This window comes from Natator depressus, chromosome 10 (genome assembly GCF_965152275.1).
Source record: "Natator depressus isolate rNatDep1 chromosome 10, rNatDep2.hap1, whole genome shotgun sequence".
In the NCBI taxonomy this organism is placed as follows: Eukaryota; Metazoa; Chordata; order Testudines; family Cheloniidae; genus Natator; species Natator depressus.
In genome coordinates this window covers 51,939,747-51,959,798 of record NC_134243.1, presented here as the reverse complement: position 1 = coordinate 51,959,798, position 20,052 = coordinate 51,939,747, and the positions used below count along the sequence as shown (strand labels likewise).

The window sequence follows — 20,052 nt, the reverse complement described above, 5'->3', positions numbered from 1 at the left end:
ATTGAACCAAGAGCATGGAGTCTTTACGTCCCTCTTCTGTTAGCAAACAGCTGTGATACCCACTGGGAAAGCGTACATTTAGGATCCCCTCTAGTGGCTGGCCCACATAGTTGGTAACAGCCCGACAGTACCACCAGTTACTGTGTTGGCTCAAGTAGTGGAGATCTGCGATGTGAATCGAAAGGTCCAAACCCCTTGCTAAATGACCCAAGTTGTAAAAATGTTAGTATTAAAAAAAAAATCATTTTCCCCCCATTTTTCCATCTGTATATAAAACTATTTCTTCATGTTTATTTAAATGATTAAGTATTATCTACAACATTTGCAGACAAGACTAAACTACTATTACAGATATAACAGCAACTGTGAAGAGAGCCACATGAGTCAAGATAGCAGAAACTGTGAGCAGAAATTTGGGGTCAGTTTTAATCCCCATTACTCCCCTCAATCAACATGGCAGCCTCTAAAAATCCAAGACCAATTTTGGAAAGAGTAGTGAAATTTCTGATTTCTAACAGGATTTGCCAGTTTGCTCCTCAGAGGCCAAAAATCAAGCTCAGGAAAGGCAATGCAGAAAACAATGAAACAGTGAGAACTCTTGGGCAGTATGTACGTTTACAATTTGAGTGTATGTGAGTACTCTTTTTCCACCTGTAGCCACCACCATAAGTATTTTAAGAATGTTTATACATTTCACTTGGAAAATAAACCTCACTCATCATTTGAGATTCATACCATGGTTTTTGAGACTCAAACCATAAATAACTGCATATAAAGATTTTATTTTGTCCGTATTTTAAACAGTAGTTGAAATGTACAGAATATACCAGACAACTCATTCTATCAATTCACTGTACTGTTTTAACATTAGAATGAAACTACATTCAGGACTTCTCTAGCCAACAGCTGTGTCTAAGGCCTCACAGTTAAGGAATTAAGATTTTTTCTTCCTACTGTACTATGTGATGTTCAAAACTACAAATGTACATAGTAACAGTAAATGAAGCACAGGTGCAAGTTTGCCCTAGATGCTTCATATTTGGCAGCACACTTCATTATCTTTAATTTCTCCCCTTTGGTAAGACAGGCAAAGTATCCCACTTAATTAGATATGAACCCAGGTCAGAACACTAGAATTCCATACCCCTGAAATCTGGGAAAGTTTAGATTCTGGTACAGATCTGAAATTTGGGTCCTCCTCTATCTTTGATGATTGCTTGACTGGAAATAAAGTTCAAATATTAACAGAGCAAGAATCTATTCAACACTGAGTTCATACGGGCAGTCTTTAAGCTTGCATATATAAAGAAAAATAAGGGTAAGTCAATAACTGGTCTTTTTCTCTAGTTGAGGAATGAAGTAAAAAATGCAAAAATTTACAAGTGGTGTTTTAGGGCACATATTTTCTCATTTGAAAGCCAAACATTTGACAGTGGTAGGTCTCAGCTAACTGATGACTCAACTGAACAGTTTGCTCATATAGGCCTGATTCAGAAAGGTACTTAAGCATGTGCCTAAGTTTAAGCAGTGAGTTGTCTCAATGAAGTCAATGAGGCCATTTACACACTTAAAAATTAGTTATGCGCTTATGTATCTTGTTGAACTGGGGCCTAGAAGTAGAATTCTAGACAAGCAATAGTACACTCAATAAGAATACTACTGTCAGCTGTTGATTATACAACTTAAATAAATGGCAAATCTCAGGCAAATATCAATTATATACTGAAATATGGACAACAAATCAACGTTCAAGTTTTTGACCAACTGTATATAATTTGTTGTATAAAAAAAGTTGCATTTTCTTCACAGGGAAATCTTCCCACTAACTATTTAAGTTTTCAACTACAGCCAGTATTCATGTACAATCTACTACTAAATCCATTCTATTATTAAGCGTTATTAAGATATTAAATGGCTTCTCATGTTAGGAGAACCTAAGCTGTCAATTTTTAAAGTGAGTTAGAGCCATTTCATTTCTAATTATACACGAATTGGCTATTATTTCTAAAGTGAACATCTCTACTGAGAAGTAACGATGTGTTTTATATATACCCACATTCTCTTTTTTTACATTATTCTAAAGTGCAATATTTTCTTGTATCACAGAGTAAAAACAGCCCTGTATTTCTTTCAAGTATAGAAAGACCAACACCACAAGATCATTTTTAAACATTAGAAATATTTCGTAATACACAAGACATAGTGCGAATAAGCTTCAATTAGATATATATGGATTTTAGTTTTCAAAAGTTAGAATTATTATTTATTGCTAATTCATTTGTAAACCATTACGTTATAGTGCAAATTAGGTATAATTTCATGCAAGTAGCAATCCAAGTCTGTGAAAAAGAATTGTTGGATATTTTTCTTAATATCGGAAAAAAGGCAAGAGGAAAATCAGTAGAGGTCTCTCTTTTCTAAAGGAAATTTTCAACTTATTGAATTTGTTTCCTGCAAAATAGTCAAAATACATATATATGCTGAAGGGGAATGTTAGAGTCCATCAGGTGACGTTATACAACAATTGCCAAGAAACTTCACTTTTAAAAATGAAAGGTTGTCTAGATAACATAGGAGCTACACCCTGCAGGAAGACCATCAGTGTATTTCATTTTTTTCTGTACATTGTATACAAATTGCTTCTGGTAAATCTTCAGGAATAAGATCATATACCACTGGTTAAACCAAAGGCAAGCCCTGTTATCATTGGGGTGGTGGCTGTGGTTTGATTAATTTCAGTGAAGCTTTCTTCACCAATTTTTGCTGCTGTCTTGCTGCTTGGGCTTCGTCAACAGCACGACAAATTCTCTGTAAAGCAATAGTAAAATTAATAAGGCCATGTTTATCTAGCTATCCCCACCAAAAACAGTTGCAACTTACATAATTATGGCAATTTTTGAAACAGGTGTATTTTCTAAAATGTATTTTAGTTTTGCAAACAACAAAACACGGTGACTGATTAAAATGCTGGCACTCACTGTCTGAAAGCAATCAGCATTAGTGTAAAGGTGTGAACACTGGCCAAAACTTTCAACTTGTGCTCCTAAAATTAGGCACCTAGGCCCTATTCAGCAAGACACTTAAGCATATGCCTAATCTTCAGCAAGTGAATAGTCCCAACTGAGGTCACTGGACATATTCACATTCTTAAAACATACATGAGCCCTCAATAAGACTCCTCACATGCTTAAATAGTTAGGCACACACTTAGGGCACTGATACAACAAGGTTCCTTAAGTAACTTCATTTTCACATGTGCTGAGCATGTAAAATTTCCATTTAAGTCAGTGCTCTGTAGCTTTGAAAGTCAGACCACTTAGACGTCTAACTAAACATATTCACCCAAGTTGGAAAGCTTTGGCTATCTGTAAATTGGATGTACAGCCAACAACTCAGTAAGGTTAACATTTTAATGACTGCTCTAAGTATCATATGGTATCCCCAAAATAGTAATAGATGATTTTCTCAAAACAATGTAACAAAATAAGGATACCAAAGGAGAGTATCATATTTAATGAAAAAAATACAACAAGGGGCTTTTAAGCTAAGAGGATGCATTAATTCCCATTATCCTGGATTCAAACTGACACGCCTTTCTTTTTAGAAACAGTGTACTCATTTAGTATATGTAATATGATAGAGTGAAACTGGCTTGTGTGTATGTTATCTCCCTCTCTATACCTCTCGACATCTCAATGCAAACTTTGAATGTGAACCAACCGCAAAGATTTAGGTTCCCCAAAATTTGAAGACAACCTAAAACTTGTAATTAGGCAAGAGATTTTTTTCCACCCTGTAAAATGGGTTGGAGAGGATAGCAAAAAGCCCTCATTGTTTATCAGTGTGGGATTGAGGTGAAGGCCCTATGAACTAGTCTAGGTAAATACACTATAAATTTTAAGTCAGCTTGAATACAGAAGTAAGGTATAGTATCCAGCAGTAATGCAAGGAACCTGCAAGGCCCAAGCCTGTAAAGTATTAGCTTACAGAGTTAGCATAAGGAAGTCAGGCCTATAAGCCTTAGCGTAATTAAGTTGACCAGCAGTTACACTTAGTCATAAAATATATTATTTTGCTTGTTTTGCAGTATATAGTTCTGCTGAGATCTTATAAAATGCTGACATGTAACCACATCAAATCTGTTCATACCACTTTGGGGTATTTTAGGATAGGAATACCAGCAGATGTATAACCACATGATTGCCATAGTAACCAATTGATGGTTACTATGCTAATATATATATATATATATATATATATATATATATATATATATAGCATATATAATATATATGCTAATAAGTTTGACATCATTAATTACTAAGCTATAGGATAAGGATACCCACAACATTATTAAGGTGAAGAAGTTAGTTAGCAAAGGAGGCAGAGCTCTCTTATGAATGTTCAGGGCAGTCATCAGACCTTATAATAGGCCCAACCAACATCTAAGCCAGAGATCTCAACCATTGGACTTGCTCGGCATGCTAGAGACAGGTTGGCTCGTGGACCATCACCTGTCTGCCCACTTCCAGAACTGTGCGAGTATGCATATTATATATATGATGCTGGGGATATATATATATGTATGTGAATATTGATATATATATATGATATGATGCTGGAAGTCAAATTAATATTGCACTACTGTTACTTTCTCATTTGCATAGGAACATTTGTGTTTTTACTAGTGTTAATAAAATTACAAAAGCTTTTCCTAAGTGCAAGTGTTGCAGCTGTGCATGGCAGGGTTCCCAACCGAACAGTAATTCTAATACTACTATATCTGATTCTGGGACTAGAACCTATCAAACCCCAGAAGTTTTGTTTATTAATTGGAGATTTTCAAATAATTAATATAGCCAATTAATAGAAGAGTCAACAGGGACATGCATTGACCTCTTGCAATATGGAGAATGAGCAAGTGCTTAAATCTGCCATTGTTATCTGAGTTTCTGAAGTATCCAAAACAAAAAATAAAGGTAAGTCACCTAACACTTCTACCTAGCTGTGATAATACAACAAAACAAGAAATTACGTGAATTTTTGTTCAAAAATCTAAGGAGTAGCTCTGGGCACAGAGAGAGGGTCGTTACATGCACACTTGCTTTGAGAAAGGAGGGAACTGACATAGTTGGGGCTACAGTCTTCTCTGAACCATACCTGCTGCCTTTCAGCACTTACAGAAGGCACTTTTGAGGCCTCCCCAGGCACTGTCTTGCCTTTCACAAGATTCCCAGCGTTCAGAAACATATCACCTTAGGGGAAATTTACAAAGACTATCTGTCTTTGTTAGGATTGATAATGTACACAAAGGTGTACGTCTTTAAAAGGTACATGTATCTGGGTCCAGTGCGGTGTTAAATGACCTCTGTACCAAATAACTAGTAGTCAAGGCAGGCCTGCTTTAATCCTTTCAAGCAGGCCCTCCCCTTTGGCTGAATTACAGTAGTTTTTGATTTAGCTAGAATAGCATGAGAGGTTAAAAAAAAAAAAAAAAAAAGTTACCCTTGCAGTAGTTTCATCCTTCAATTGAATTTTCTTCAGACATTCATGAGCTGCATGGTCCTTTTTTTGGAACATTAATAGCCCCTGATCCTGTTACAAAGAGGAATAAAAATAAATTTAAAAGCCTTGGGGGAAAAAATTCACAACCCAATACTGGGTGCTTAAATGTCATCTTTTAAGTTATATCTGCTTTTCTTTCTGTACAGATCCAGGCCATATTATAAATAAATGATTTCACCCCACAATCATCCTAATTTATTATCAAAGTAGTTATGTTTAGAGACAGATGTTTACATATCTGAAAAATTAATTTTAAATTAGTGAATTTCTATGGATAAGTATCATGCAACAAGACTACTAGCGAACTCATAACCAGTGAAAAATTAAAAATACTAGTCTATTTCCCTAAATTTCAGGCAAAATCTTTGGATATAGGAGGACAGTAAAATTAGCTCCACTCAGAAATGACAACAAAGTGCTAAGTGATGCAAGGATACAATTCAAGTAGAATGATGTTACAATCTAAGTTCCTGAAAATCACGCTTTTTATGTAATTAGGGCATTTTAAAGAGTATAAAAGGCACAAAAAAATGTCATCAACATTACACATGCAGCATGCACTGGCTGAATGATAGTAGTTTTTGATTTAGCTAGCATCCTGGAAATGCAAAGATTTTGAAATTGGCTGACATACAGTAACAATACAAGAACACCTGGTAATATAAACAGCCTGATAAGGTTGCTTCTTCAAATCTAGGATTCCTAACTTTCCATTAAGTTCTTGAATTTTCCAAGGAACTGGATGCATATTCTTCATTGAAAACTGATATATCAATATAGGTCTTAAGACCAAATGCTGAAAGCAGCAGAGGCTGTGCTACGTGTAAAAAAATTTTAAATAAAAATTTTCAGTATACCATTGCAGAAAAGAGTTAAGCTTTTGGACTTGTTATAAAAATATAGGTTTGAGCCTTATTAAAATATACTTTTTCTGTACTTGACATTATAAGTTTATTAAAAAGTTTCAGTCCATTACAACTGTGCATGTCTGTTAAAGGCAGTAAAGATGGAGAGGTTTCACAGAGAGCCTATGTATACATCATGGGGTTGCAAATGTTGGCCAAGGGCATAATTTTGCCTGCAAAACCTTTATTAATGGAAGATGTAAGGCGGGGGGGAGAAGGGGAGGAACTCAATTTGACTTTCAGGGTGGCAGGAAAACACCACTATCACTGTAATCACTGACACACAGAACTCCACAATGCCATTTTGATACTTTTTAAATCTAAATCACTTTTCAGAGTAGATCTGCATTTCAAAGGCATAAATATTTCTTTTACCTTCACAGTGATTTTTAGTATATTTGTTTCAACAGAAGGAGGTTGTGTAAAATCTTCAAATAAATAATCCCAGTCTGTTACATGGCCTAGGATATCCACGTCTTTTACACACATCAGCCTCCTATCCAAAAGACAAAAGCAATGTGAAATATTTAATCTCCTCCTAGGACCACGACTTTATCAGAAGAAAACAAGGTTAATTTTGACTTAGAATCATAGAATATCAGGGTTGGAAGGGACCTCAGGAGGTCATCTAGTCCAACCCCCTGCTCAAAGCAGGACCAATCCCCAATATTTGCCTCTTCCCTAAAGGGCTCCCTCAAGGATTGAACTCACAGCCCTGGGTTTAGCAGGCCAATGCTCAAACCACTGAGCTATCCCTCCCGCCTTGTCCTTATATTTATAACAGACCAGTGATAATGACCCCTTGGCTCTGGAGCTGTGTTACTTGAGGGCTGTGCGTGTGGTGTTGGGACTACCTTGATAACTTGAATATCAGGAGTACTCAAAAATAGGTTATGTTTTAGACCAATCTGCATAAACAAAAAAAACCCAAACAGCAACTAAAACCACCTTTTCATCAGGGTTGAAAATTCAGGGCTTATCTTCATTGTCACAGCTAGCTCAAGCTGCTCCACTCAAGAGCCAGCACACAGCAAAACACACACTTGAGCTACACAGAGCTATTTGATGAGTTGTGCTAACTCAAGCTGTAGCTGCATTCCTGCTGCATTATTAGCTGGAGCATCAGCAGCACTCAAACTTCAACCCATGTCCCCAACAGGCCAGCTAGCTTGAGTTTAAACTTAACTCTAAGTTAAGTTAAATTGAGTTTAAACATTTAACTCGAGCTACAAAATTTGTGTGTGGGGACAGGAGTCTGCTTAGGACTTACATTTCAGTTATATCTCAAGCTCACGCTGCAGTGAAGACAAGCCTTAACTTGTTACCACTATCAGGACTTCAATAGTAATTTCAACAGGCTTTTTCTACTGCATTGTGAATTTCAAGGTGGATAGGTTGTCAAAATTAACTAAGAGGGATTTTCATGTGGGTCTTGTATTTGGCAAACTTACCCCATGTGATCAGTAAGATCAGAAACCAGCCACTCATTCTGTTTCTCATGTGCTCTTGGCTTCTGTTTAAGCACTTCTAAAAAACCATCAAATCGCTCAGCTGTTTGGGTCTAAGACCATTAGGCAGTGACCTAATAAGCGATGTTCCCATTGTTCCGAAGTAGCGATTGTTATATTTCTTCCCATGTTTGTACAAAAAAGGCACAGGTGCCTCAACCGGCACATTAATGCTGGCACAGTTGTTGGAGCAAGTGCGATAAAGTAGACGTATACGGCGTGTGAGTAATGTAATGTAAGAAACAAGGTTGAAATCCATTTCTCAAACAATTAGAGTTTGATTGTTACAACAATTTAGGAATTTTAGTTTCAGTATAACCTAGTCTACCTATTTGAGTAAAAGGGGCAAAACAATCATTTGGGAAACCAAACCCACGGTGCTGGAGTCCATTCATCTAATACATGAAATAGATTATCTTTGTGGATGTTCATTTGCATGCATTGTGTGCCTCCTAGTCAAGTACAGTTGCATGAAAAATGCCACAAACCACAATGACATTGATTAAGATGTATTCCCAAGCAGGTATATTAATATCAATAGAGATTTGGTTCCTTTTAAAATTTTTATAGGAACAAAATTAAGGAAGTTTAAAATATTGGAAAATAGAAAACAGGAAAGTTCACAGAAGTTTAATATAACTTCTATAGGGCAAAGAATAATTGATTTTTATTTATCACACTAAGAGAGAGACAAAGCCCTGAAAATATGGAACTCTTCTAAAAAGCAGCTTTTGAATAGACATTAGGCTATGCTGATAGTAATACCTATTGGTAACAACAAGGTTTGTCTTCTTGCCTCCTGGAAGCACACAGTGGTATCGATAACTTTCTCCTTCCAGCTTTCTGATATGAGAGTTCTGAAAAAGGAAAACAAAGATTTAAACCTGTCATGGTTAGTCTTAAGAAAAGAAGACTGAGGCGGGACCTGTTAACAGTCTTCAAATAAGTGTTATAAAGAGCACTTGATCAATTGTTCTCCATGTGCACTTAAGATAGGATGAGACATAATGAGCTTAGTCTTCAGCAAGGGAGATTTAGGTTAGATATTAGAAAAATACCACTATAAAGGGAGTTAAGCACTAGAATAGGCTTCCAGGGTAGGTTGTAGAATCAACATCCTTGGAGTTTATTAAGAACAGGTTGGACAAACACCTGTAGGGATGGTTTATGTTTACTTGGTCCTGCTTCAGCAGAGAAGGCTGGACTTGACTTCTTGAGGCCCCTTACAGGCCTACATTTCTATGATTCTAGGAACATATTTTAAATGAGCTCTCGATTTATATTGGATTTATTATTTCCAGCTCAAAAATTTATCAACGTCACAGAACTATAATGAGTAATCTCATGGGAGTCTCAAACCCAAGTTAAGTCATTTTGGAGATCTGTTCAAGTCCTCAGCCACTCAAACAGGTAGAAGATTCCTATTAATTTTTTCAGCTGTCATTCTTTTTCTGCCACTGGCAGTCTTGGAGCTCTCTCCTTCTGCCAAGCCTCACACTGGATCCTTTAACACAAGAGTGAGAATCCTGTGATATGTTGTTTAAAGAATATGCCTAGTTTTAAACACACAACTCAGCCCATGATCCAGAGAGAGAGAGAGAGAGAGGGAGAGGTGTCCCACACAAGAAACTATCAGGTTGCATCTACTCAGCACCTCTCAGGATCACGCCTTTTATTATAAAATGTTAGCAACTGAAATGTTAGATACAAGTATTTATGGAACATATAGGTTGAAAAAGAAGCTTAAGGAAAATGCATAGTAAATCCAACATCTCAGGTATGTTTCTGATACATAAGTAGTAGGGAGCAGAGTCTTCAAGTAACAGTAAAGTTAAAAAAATTGTTTTCATTTCCAGTGAGTTTTTATGGACTTTATTCTGTTAAACCAAGTTCTTAGAATTAGCAACGTTTTTATCTGCTGTTTAACTGAAACATGACAATTCAACAATGTAAATACTATCTGGGGGCTGTCTGTAGACTTGTTTATACTAATGTACACTTCAAATACGTAGCATTTGAGAGATTCAGTCACTAATATTGAACCTTTATCTTTTTGATACATCACAGAAAAATGCCAGGTACTGACATTTCATAAACACCAAAAAACCAAGCAGTCCCCTCCACGCATTTACACACACAGAGCCAATGATAATACTGAGGCTATGAGACTGATGGGGATATGACAACACATCTGTGGCCTCTGGAGAAAGCAAACAGACCAAATGACAGTAAGTTATGAAGGTAAAACTGTGAAACAAATGTATTTCAAGAAATGAAATCATACTGAACACACAATTTTAACTCCACAATCATATGCAGACAAACTTGCACATATTAGAAAACTTGCTTCTTGCCTCATGTGGTAAACAGTGATTTAAAATCTAAGTTCTTCCCTTGGATTAACTTGTTTCTTGTTTACAGTCTGTATGTTCTGGGGAAATGCACATAAAGTTGCTCAACTGTAAGGCAGCTTATTAAGGGCAGGGGAGGTGATTTGCTAGGGTTAAAAAGGAATGTTAATATGGCAGCCTAAGATGTGGGCTGTAAACTGCTTTATGCTCATGTACACTTAAAATATGTAGCGTTTGGGAGATTCTGTCACTGTGTTCAAATGTAGACCATGTCTGTTACAAATGTAGTACATCATGAGGCATGAATCCTGCATAATTTATTTTATGATTTATCATACTTGGATGGGTTTGGCTTAAGTTTCGGCAATAGCAACTGTAAAAAAACAACATCCCTACTTTCCAAGTTCACAGAATCAACTTCACACTTTATTGCCAAGCACAAGAGATTTCAATACACAAGAATATTTGCAATATATTTTTGAATAAATGTTTAATAAGATTTCAGCTCAATACTGTCAAGGCACTGATAAACATTATTATAATTACTGTCTGAAGTGTTTATAGAACACAGACTTCTAAGAAATAATATTTTTAATTAATAAAATGAGCAAGATAAAGCAAATCAGTGCATGTCAGTTTTTTCTAAATTAACCCAACTCCTTACACTGCCTGTTAGAATGCAGCATGCACTGTCGTCATGTGTGAAACTGATGCAACTATGTGGGGGAATGAAAGGAGTAAAGAAAACCATACATCCTCTGCTTAGAGGGATGCAAAATGGATTTGCCTTGGATAAGAATACAGCTAATGCCTATAACTGGATGCCCAGAAGTCCTTCTGTGATCAAGATAATCCAAACCTTACTTCAATTATATAACTGATTAACATGAATACTTTTAGCTCCTCATTGCTACTAATGTTACTTAATTTTCTTTGGGTCAAGTTCCAATACCCTTACTCATGCTGAGTAGTTGCACATTTTGTGAGTTGTCCCACTTAAGTCAGTGGACTACTCATGAACCTGAATGACATTCAATGGAAGAAAGGGTGAAAGAATTTGGGTCCATTTTTCTTTAGTTATCCCCCTGTTAAAGCTAAATTTTCAATTCAGTATATTTCTTAAACAAATATTCACTGTATTAATGTACATCTATCAAGAACAATAAAAGTTAAGATTAACTTTGCTTCTTTCTTTCTATATTCTACTGTGTAGCTACAATTGCTGTTGAGTTCAAGTAAAATACATGGAAAGGTCTCAAAGTGATCATGGTTCACATCAATACCAAGTCCATTAAAATAGGTTTCAACACTTATTTAGGTTTGCACTTCATTTTCCCATATTTAAAAACTCTTTCCAAGTACTTAAAACATATTATACATTGCAATATACATTATCTTTCAACTCAGTTAAGATGGATTAAAATTCCAGCATTTAAAGTTATATGGACTCTGTGCGCCTTTGGAGAGGGTTTCAACAACAAGACACTCCAATAAATCTTTTTTAATCCAATATCCATTTCTTTCAGTCACCACAAATCATTACAAACAAGTTTCTAATCTATTGTAGGTTCATGTTATAACACTCTTTCAAACCAGACTTCTTCTCTTTCAAACTAGACTTCTTCTGATATTCTAAAGTGTGCAATGCCAAATCAAAAAAATGAGAAAGCAGGAGCTTCACATTCAAATATAGATCCAAGAAAATTCTTCACATCCCTCCAAGTTAGAGAACTAAGGCAATGTATGAATTCTGAAATACATAACCCTCAACCTATCTAATGAACTTCCTATACATCTGAAGCATTATTGTTTTACTACTTCAAATAAATGGAGCAAAAAACATTTTGCCAGCTTCATTCCAAAGATAACTGTATGTTGTAATCTACGGGCCAAATCCTAAAGTTAGGTGTGCATATTCAACGGCTGATTGTGCAAGACACCATATCTCAAACTGGAAATGGAAACCTGCTCCTACATTTGGCCATAAATTAAATTGATCTTTTATTTTTCTTCTTTGGCTGAACAATTGCAATCCTTTTTGAAGAAACTCAAAACATCTTTGGGAATTTCAGTGTGCGACATGAGAATCCTCTTCAATTTCCTTCTTAAAACAAGCTTAAAATACTGAAAAGTGCTCAGCCTTAAATAAAAACCTCATCTTATACTTTTATGTGCAGTAGGCTAGCTGGTTATCTTGCTGCTATTTTACTAGCTTAGCTGTCTTTAGAAAAATTAAAGCCAGTTAAAGATACAGAGATGAGAAGTATATTTCAAAATAAAACCTCCATCTACAAATTCAAGTCAATGCCATGTCCTGTTTCTTTTAACAATTTTGGTTACATTGCTATTAATAAATCAACAAACCAACCAACAAATGTAGCTGGAAAGTCTGAGAATGCAGCATTTCATTCTCAAGAGCTCCTACACTTTTCTAGGGGAACATCTTTTTTGGGGAGAGGGACAGATGGGAGGTCTTGGATACCTTACCTCTATGTCCAATTAACTGTTCTTTCTATAACTATTTAAGGACAGTCATTTTCAACTCTCTTACAACACAAGACTGAAGAGCTCCAAGTTTAGCTTTTAGATTAGAAAGTAGGTTAACTGTATCTACAAGAAACTTTGGAACTTCTCTGTCCCCAGTGATAATCGCATAATCATTGACTTCAGCCTACCATTCTGAAATACCCAGTTAATTTTTAGGACAATTGCAGTAATAAACAATTGACCAGCTCTACTTGGCATTTAGTTCTAAAGGTGAAAATTTATTTTCAAGAAAATTTTATATTTACTGTCATTTTAAAATGCAACCATTTTTCAGTTTGTCACCATTTTTCAGTCATGTTTTTGATAGAACAATTACAAGACAGACATTTTTATTTTAAAAGGGTTTTGATAAGCAAGCAGTTTCTAGAACCTCTGATAATGTTTTTGATAAATTAAAAGATAAAGAATTTTTTTTTTTTGCAAAAAATAAAAAGTTAACCAGATCTACTACCGAAAGGGATTGGGGTATAACTGTCACTAGTTGCATTTAGGGCTGAACTGGACATTCACTAAAATCACTCCAGCTAATACAGAAGAACAATCATAGAATTGGAAGGGACCTTGAGAGGTCATCTAGTCCAGTCCCCTGCACTCAAGGCAGGACTAAGTATTATCTAGACCATCCCTGACAGGTGTTTGTCCTACCTGCTCTTAAAAATCCCCAACGATGGAGATTCCACAACCTCCCTGGGCAATTTATTCCAGTGCTTAACCACTCTGACAGTTAGGAAGTTTTTCCTAATGTCCAACCTAAACTGTCCTTGCTGCAATTGAAGCTCACTGCTTCTTGTCCTATCCTGAGAGGTTAAGAACAACAAGTTTTCTCCCTCCTTCTTGTAACAACCTTTTATGTACTTGAAAACTTATCTTGTCCCCTCTCAGTCTTCTCTTCTTCAGACTAAACAAACCCAATTTTTTTCCATCTTCCCACATAGGTCATGTTTTCTAGACCTTTAATCATTTTTGTTGCTCTTCTCTGGACTTTCTCCAATTTGTCCACAACTTTCCTGAAACTTGGCACCCAGAACTGGACACAATACTCCAGCTGAGGCCTAATCAGTGCAGAATAGAGCAGAAGAATTATTTCTCGTGTCTTGCTTACAATACTCCTGTTAATACATCCTAGAATGACTTTTTTTGCAATAGCATTACACTGTTGACTCATATTTAGCTTGTGATCCACTCTGAGCCCCAGATCCCTTTCCGCAGTACTCCTTCCTAGGCAGTCATTTCCCCTTTTGTATGTGTGCAACTGATTGTTCTTTCCTAAGTGGAATACTTTGCATTTGTCCTTACTGAATTTCATCCTATTTACTTTAGACCATTTCTCCAGTTTGTCCAGATCATTTTGTATATGTTCACAATCCAGTAGAGGTCACCATCCCATGCAAATTATTTCACGTTCCTATAAATGGATAAATCATTAACTATTTATTAGGTATGAAAAGTTAGCTCACTTTATCAAGAGGTTTTCTATCTTCTTTGTAAAGCACCATTATAAGCCCTTAGACAACTAAAACAGACAAGCCACTGCCTTCTCTACATATGGATTAGACTGAAATTGACTTGTGTGTGGAGTTGCAGACGTTGTGGGGAACAGAGCAAAAGAACTCTCCACTAGTGTCATGATGCAGCAGTCAGTCACAACTGCAATTTTTACATTCTGGGCTATAGAGGGCCAAGACAACTAATGGCACAAGCTATCCCAAGACTTGTTGGTGAGTAATTGAGTCTATTCCAATCTTCTGCACTGACTAGCAGAGCTGGTCAGCTATGGACACTCTACTGTAGGGCATTCCAGAGGTTACAATCCAAGAGGCATTGTTACTGCCTCACAGCCAAAGTTCTTCTGGGATGCCAGTCTGCAGCACCCAATTCAATCAAGTGCCTTTCATGCATAATCCAGCTTTAAGACAGAACAAAACACCACCACTGGTAGTCTGGAGAGTAAGACATTCTTCCTCAAGATTCCAAGCCTTTGTCTTAATTATTTTAGAAACTTACATTTAATTTTAGAGGGGCATCCTAAATTTTATATGCCTCGTTGAAGACTGCATTTTAAGCAGGGACTTTAAGCAGGAGATGGTGGAAGCATGGTGGACTTGGTAAGGAAGTGAGTTCCAGACACAGGGGAAAAGAAATGGAAATAAGTGGGCAAAAAGAATTAGTAGCTAGGCATTCACATTAAGAAGAGTGGAGGGGGTGAGGAAGGCAGCAGATACACAGGAGTGGGATGGTGAGATGGAGATAAAATTTGAGAAGGTCCAATCAAGTGACAATGAGAAGGTTAAATTTGTTGCAGAAGGCAAATGAACCCTAGGTATGGTCCAGAGAGAAGTCTAGGTTTTCACTGGAGAACTTTAGTTGAATTACTCAACAAGACAAAGTGAGTCAGTGTTTCAGACATGATATGTTCAAGACCAGAACAAGGATTTCGGAAGCAGGAAAACAACAGCCTGGAAATGCTGTTGTGGCAAAGTGGCAGCAGGACAGTGGCAGAGAGGAGGACAGTTGAACATGTCAATGGTGCAAGGCTGTGAGACAGCGAGTATTGTGAAGCTACCAAATGCAACGGAATGAAAGGAATGAAGTCTGAGACAAATTTACACTATAGTAACTCATTTACAACTAAAAATATTCGTTTTCTTAGGCTTATACTCTGGCCAATTCACTAGGAAAAAACCATGAGAATTACATTGAAATTACTCCTGGGGGAATTCTGCACCAAAAAAAAAAAAAAAAAAAAGTGTTGTACACAGTATTGTAAAATTTTGAAAATTCTGCATATCTTATTTGTTAAAATACCACAATATAATCACACCAGTTTCAATTATTTTGGTAATTTATTTCAAAATACCTGTCAGCAAGTATGTCTATAACAATACAGAAAACAAAAAAAATTCAAGAAATGGTTTTTGGCAAATAGATTCCTTATTAGGCATATTAATACAGAACTTTGAGTAATAATTCATTTAAACTACAAGACAGAAACCTATTTCCTGTACCCCTCAGAAGTAGTGCAAAGGCTCAGGGGAGTCAGGGGTAACAGAGGAGCTGAGGGAGAGGCAAGTAATTCCTGGGCAGGAGCCTGGGAGTGAACCTGGAGGTTTGTTGGGTATGGATGGGAGAAGTATGGAACAGGTGGTTTTTGTGGGTTTTTTTTTGGGGGGTGTGGGGTGGGGGGGGAGAAAGACTGTTAGGGAGTTGGCGAGCCTCCCCCATGCAGACCCTAGCTGACCCCTAGCCTCTCCCATTGACTCCGGCACATCTGCTCCAGTCCCCGCGTGTCCCTGCACTCCTCTTCCTGCCCATCTCCATGTGTACCTGCACCCGCACTCAGCCACTACCCTCCCCCATCCTCATGTGTCCTTGCATCCCCCCATGCCATCCCCATGTGTTTCTGCACCTCCACTCCCATTCAGCCCAACGCAATATTGTCACCACACTAGCTCCCAGGCCCCACCCCATCTGTTCCCCCCACTAGCTCTTCTGAATGCCTGTCTATATAACCCCCACCTCCAGCAGCCGCGTCTGCCCACGCTGTCTATCCCTCCCATATCCCTTGTCTTCCCACCTGGCCCCATGGCAGGATACTATGATGGGGCAGTAGCTTCCCCGCTCCCTCTCTGCAGCTGGCTGCTCTGGCCCTGAGCTGGCTGCCCACTCTGACACCACAGCAGCCCCTGGTGTGCAAAAAGGTGTAATTGCAGCACCTCCCCAACATAATCTGTTTTCTGCAGGGGAACATGAGTTCTGCACATGTGCAGTGGTGCAGAATCCCCTCAGAAGTATGAAATAAAACATTTATGTTTCACTAACTGTAAGGTTCTGACAAATTTAGTTCAAGAAATTTCAAAATTAGGACTCAGACTGAGTTATTATGCAGTGTTTTGACAAGTGCAAGCTTTTTATGAGAAACAGTGATTTAGTTTAAAGGCTAAGACTTCTTTACTAAATGTCCTATTTTCCCTCTAAGGCTCAACTCTGTATTTGTTTGATCATTAAAACAGATCATGTGTGCTACGCTACACTACCACCCTAATTTCTATAATCTCAAAATGTACAGGTACAGCAACAGCGTTGGGTGGTGAAGAGAGCTGTTTCACAGCGACCTTAGTATTTCCTAGCTTTCGACAGAAAGAAAATTCAATATGGAAAACTATGTACAGGAATATTTTTTTGAATAATATTATCAAAACTTTAATCCACAAAAAGAAGGTTAAACATACAAATCTTAGAGGCTCCATATATTTATAGCAGCCAATTTCCAACATTAATTGTGCTACATCTTTGCTTTTCATGTACCAAAAGCATTTTCCCCACATAACAGACCAGGAAGTCTAACACTGCACTGAAAAGTGTTTTTAAGTAATAGAGTGAAAAGCACACACCTAGAACTAACATATTTATATTTTTATTTAATATGGTATGACAAACATGAATTTTAAAAAAAATTGCTTTTGCACTAAGTTTAAGATAGTGTTGTTTAAAAAAGATTGAAACTATTTAATATTGAGAATTTTTGAGAGGGGAACTGAAAAAAATTCATGCTAGTGCAGAGATGCACACAAGCACCACAACAAGCCCAGAAAAGAAGTGTTGAGTATTGATCACAATCGTATTGATCACAATCTTATAAATAATGTTTAAGACAAATGTGTGAAGCCAGTAAAATTTTTTGTCAACAGCGTTTATGCATAAAACACAGAACAGACATTTTGTTGCTAGTAAGATTAATTATTGGTTTCCCTAATATGAAATTTCACAAATCAAGGAGAGACTCGTGGCTTCACTCATGCTAAAAAAGTTGGCATTTACATACTAGGGATTACAGTTTTAAATGATGTGCAGTAGTATGTATATGTGTCGCATAAAATGGAATACAAAAGGTTTATTTGGGGCAAAGGGCAGAGTTAACCAAGCCTTCTGTTCCTTGATTGGAAGAACATATCATATAGAAGATTAGTCATTTTTCAATATGAACATGGAGTCATGTGGCTAGTCAGCAGTGTCAAGGGCAGACCTATAGCAGCTTATTTAAACCATGAATGGAATCATTTTATCTGACATATTTTCAAATTTTATATCACCGACTCACGAAATTACAAAAGCATTTTCATAGACAGGAGCAAATTTTTTATTCATTTTTAGTAGCCATGCTTACTTTCTTTTCTTGGCATTTTTAAGCAAGATCACTATAAAAATACCCTCCAGAGAATGCTGACTAGTCAAGAAGCATTTTATCATCTACACTACCTTGAATATTTCTTTAGTGACCACTTTATTAAACACTTGCCATTCAGAGCTCAGAAGTAAGGCCCAATATCATTTTAAAAACAGGCAAGAGGAAATGATTTCATGTTAGCATGTACTACCGTCCAGTCTTACCCTTTAGACTGTAACAGGTAAATTATTTTGTTCTTACTATGAATTGGGTAATTTAAAGTGCCATTCAACTGCTACATAGAGGTTCTAATAGAAGTCAATGAATAATTTGAGTTTCTTTTATGGAATCATGCCCTTAATCTAAATTCTTAAAGGCCCATGAAGGAAATCATGAAAAAGTATGGAAAATGTTTACTCCATTATTCCAGTTCTTGCTGCGTATGCAAGGAGGGAGAGAGGGAGAGAGGGGGAGGGAGAGAGAGAGAGAGAGAGAGAGGACAACATTAGAAACCCATGCCGAGGGATCACAAACGATATCTACAGGAAATAAATGCAATCATCATCAATTAAGATGCAAGTTTCAGTCTTAAATTAGAAGTAAACATTTTAAATCACTTCTTTTGTTCCAGTATTTTTTATGTTTTATCATAACCAATACTTCAGCTAAATTACATTTGAAATCTCAGCCAGCATGTTCTTAAAGTGCTCTTCCTGTTTGCTGTCTTGTTGCATTTACTCAAAATTAACTGGATTAAAATTCCCCAGTGTATGAGAAATAGCATTCATTGTCAATATGGCACCCATGTCTAACACCATGCAGGCGGTCAACCAGACTAGACCATCATATGCGTTGTGTAGCTTTTAGCACACTACCATTAAAAACCACAGTTTGAAAACATGGGAAACATAAGGAACAGGATTAACCTCCTAAATATTGTCCCACAATAGACTGTCCCACAAATGCTAAAATATCTTCACCCCCCCCCCCCCCCCCCGCTTTTTAAGCGAGGGTCATGGTGATATATTTAACACAAAATGATGAGATGAGCAACTGGTAAAACAGAATATTGAAAGGCTGTGCAGTAAGCTGATTTACTCTGCATAGCACATATGTTAGTTCTTCATTGTGACTAAAGCTTGCATTGGATGGCAATACATAGGCATATTTTATAAACTGAAATAAATATCCAGGTCCCTTCCCCAAAGTAGCATTTTAATAATATACTGCATTAAGCTCCTCAATGGTTAGAAAATTTAGGCTGTACTTACATTAACAATGCAACTCCTACCTGAAATAAATCATAACCCTCAGCTTCACGCCTGTCATATGGCCGGATAATGCCATCTTCATGAATGTGACGTGGAGGACGGAGACTAGATACCTCTTCAGTTGATTCTGCCACCCTGTCAAAGACCAACAATTTCAATGCGTTCAGACTGGTACAGACTTCAGTTTGCACCAAAATTGTTTTTGTTACTTGCATTTCTTTTATTTCTTTTATTGTTTAGTCAGCACAGATTTTTAAATAAGTTATTTAGAATTCATCTCCTCAAACCTTGAAAGATCCTGCTCATACTTGCTAGCTAGCCATGAATTATCCAAATTATTTGTGTGTCATGGCACTCTATATCATCGCCCTATTGCATCAGTCAGACAATTATGAAACTGCATGTCTATGGGAGAAGTTTCTTCCAAACTCTAAATAATTATTGACTCTTCTATAGCTTGCAGAAAGTTTTTCAGTTGCACTTTCAAAAGCGCATAAATGATTTAGGATTACAAGTCCCACTGACAGTCATTGCAGTGTTCTAGGTATTACAGCAGGGTAAAGTGAGAGATGGCTGTGAGCATTCAGGAGTTGAAAAACAACATTTTTAATTACTGAGTGTTCTATGTTTTTATTTAGTTTTTACAGTCTTGTATGGACTTTTAGTTGGTACACCATAATACAGGACTTCCATTTTATTTTTCATGTTTGCATGGAGCTGATATAACCTCCATATGACACT

The 20,052-nt window shown here is 36.9% G+C and overlaps 1 protein-coding gene across 1 annotated transcript in view; it reads right to left on the bottom strand.

Annotated features, from left to right (window-relative positions):
* Positions 1-239: 239 nt before the first annotated feature.
* Positions 240-20,052, bottom strand: part of VPS13C (vacuolar protein sorting 13 homolog C) — a 191,594-nt gene continuing 171,781 nt past the window's right edge. Inside the window, exons 81-85 of the mRNA XM_074966157.1 lie at positions 19,332-19,446; positions 8,744-8,835; positions 6,846-6,966; positions 5,506-5,595; positions 240-2,808 (exon numbers count right to left, since the gene is read on the bottom strand). Coding sequence (XP_074822258.1) covers positions 2,704-2,808; positions 5,506-5,595; positions 6,846-6,966; positions 8,744-8,835; positions 19,332-19,446 — 523 coding nt within the window. The 3' untranslated portion in view covers positions 240-2,703. The remainder of the gene's footprint in view (positions 2,809-5,505; positions 5,596-6,845; positions 6,967-8,743; positions 8,836-19,331; positions 19,447-20,052) is intronic.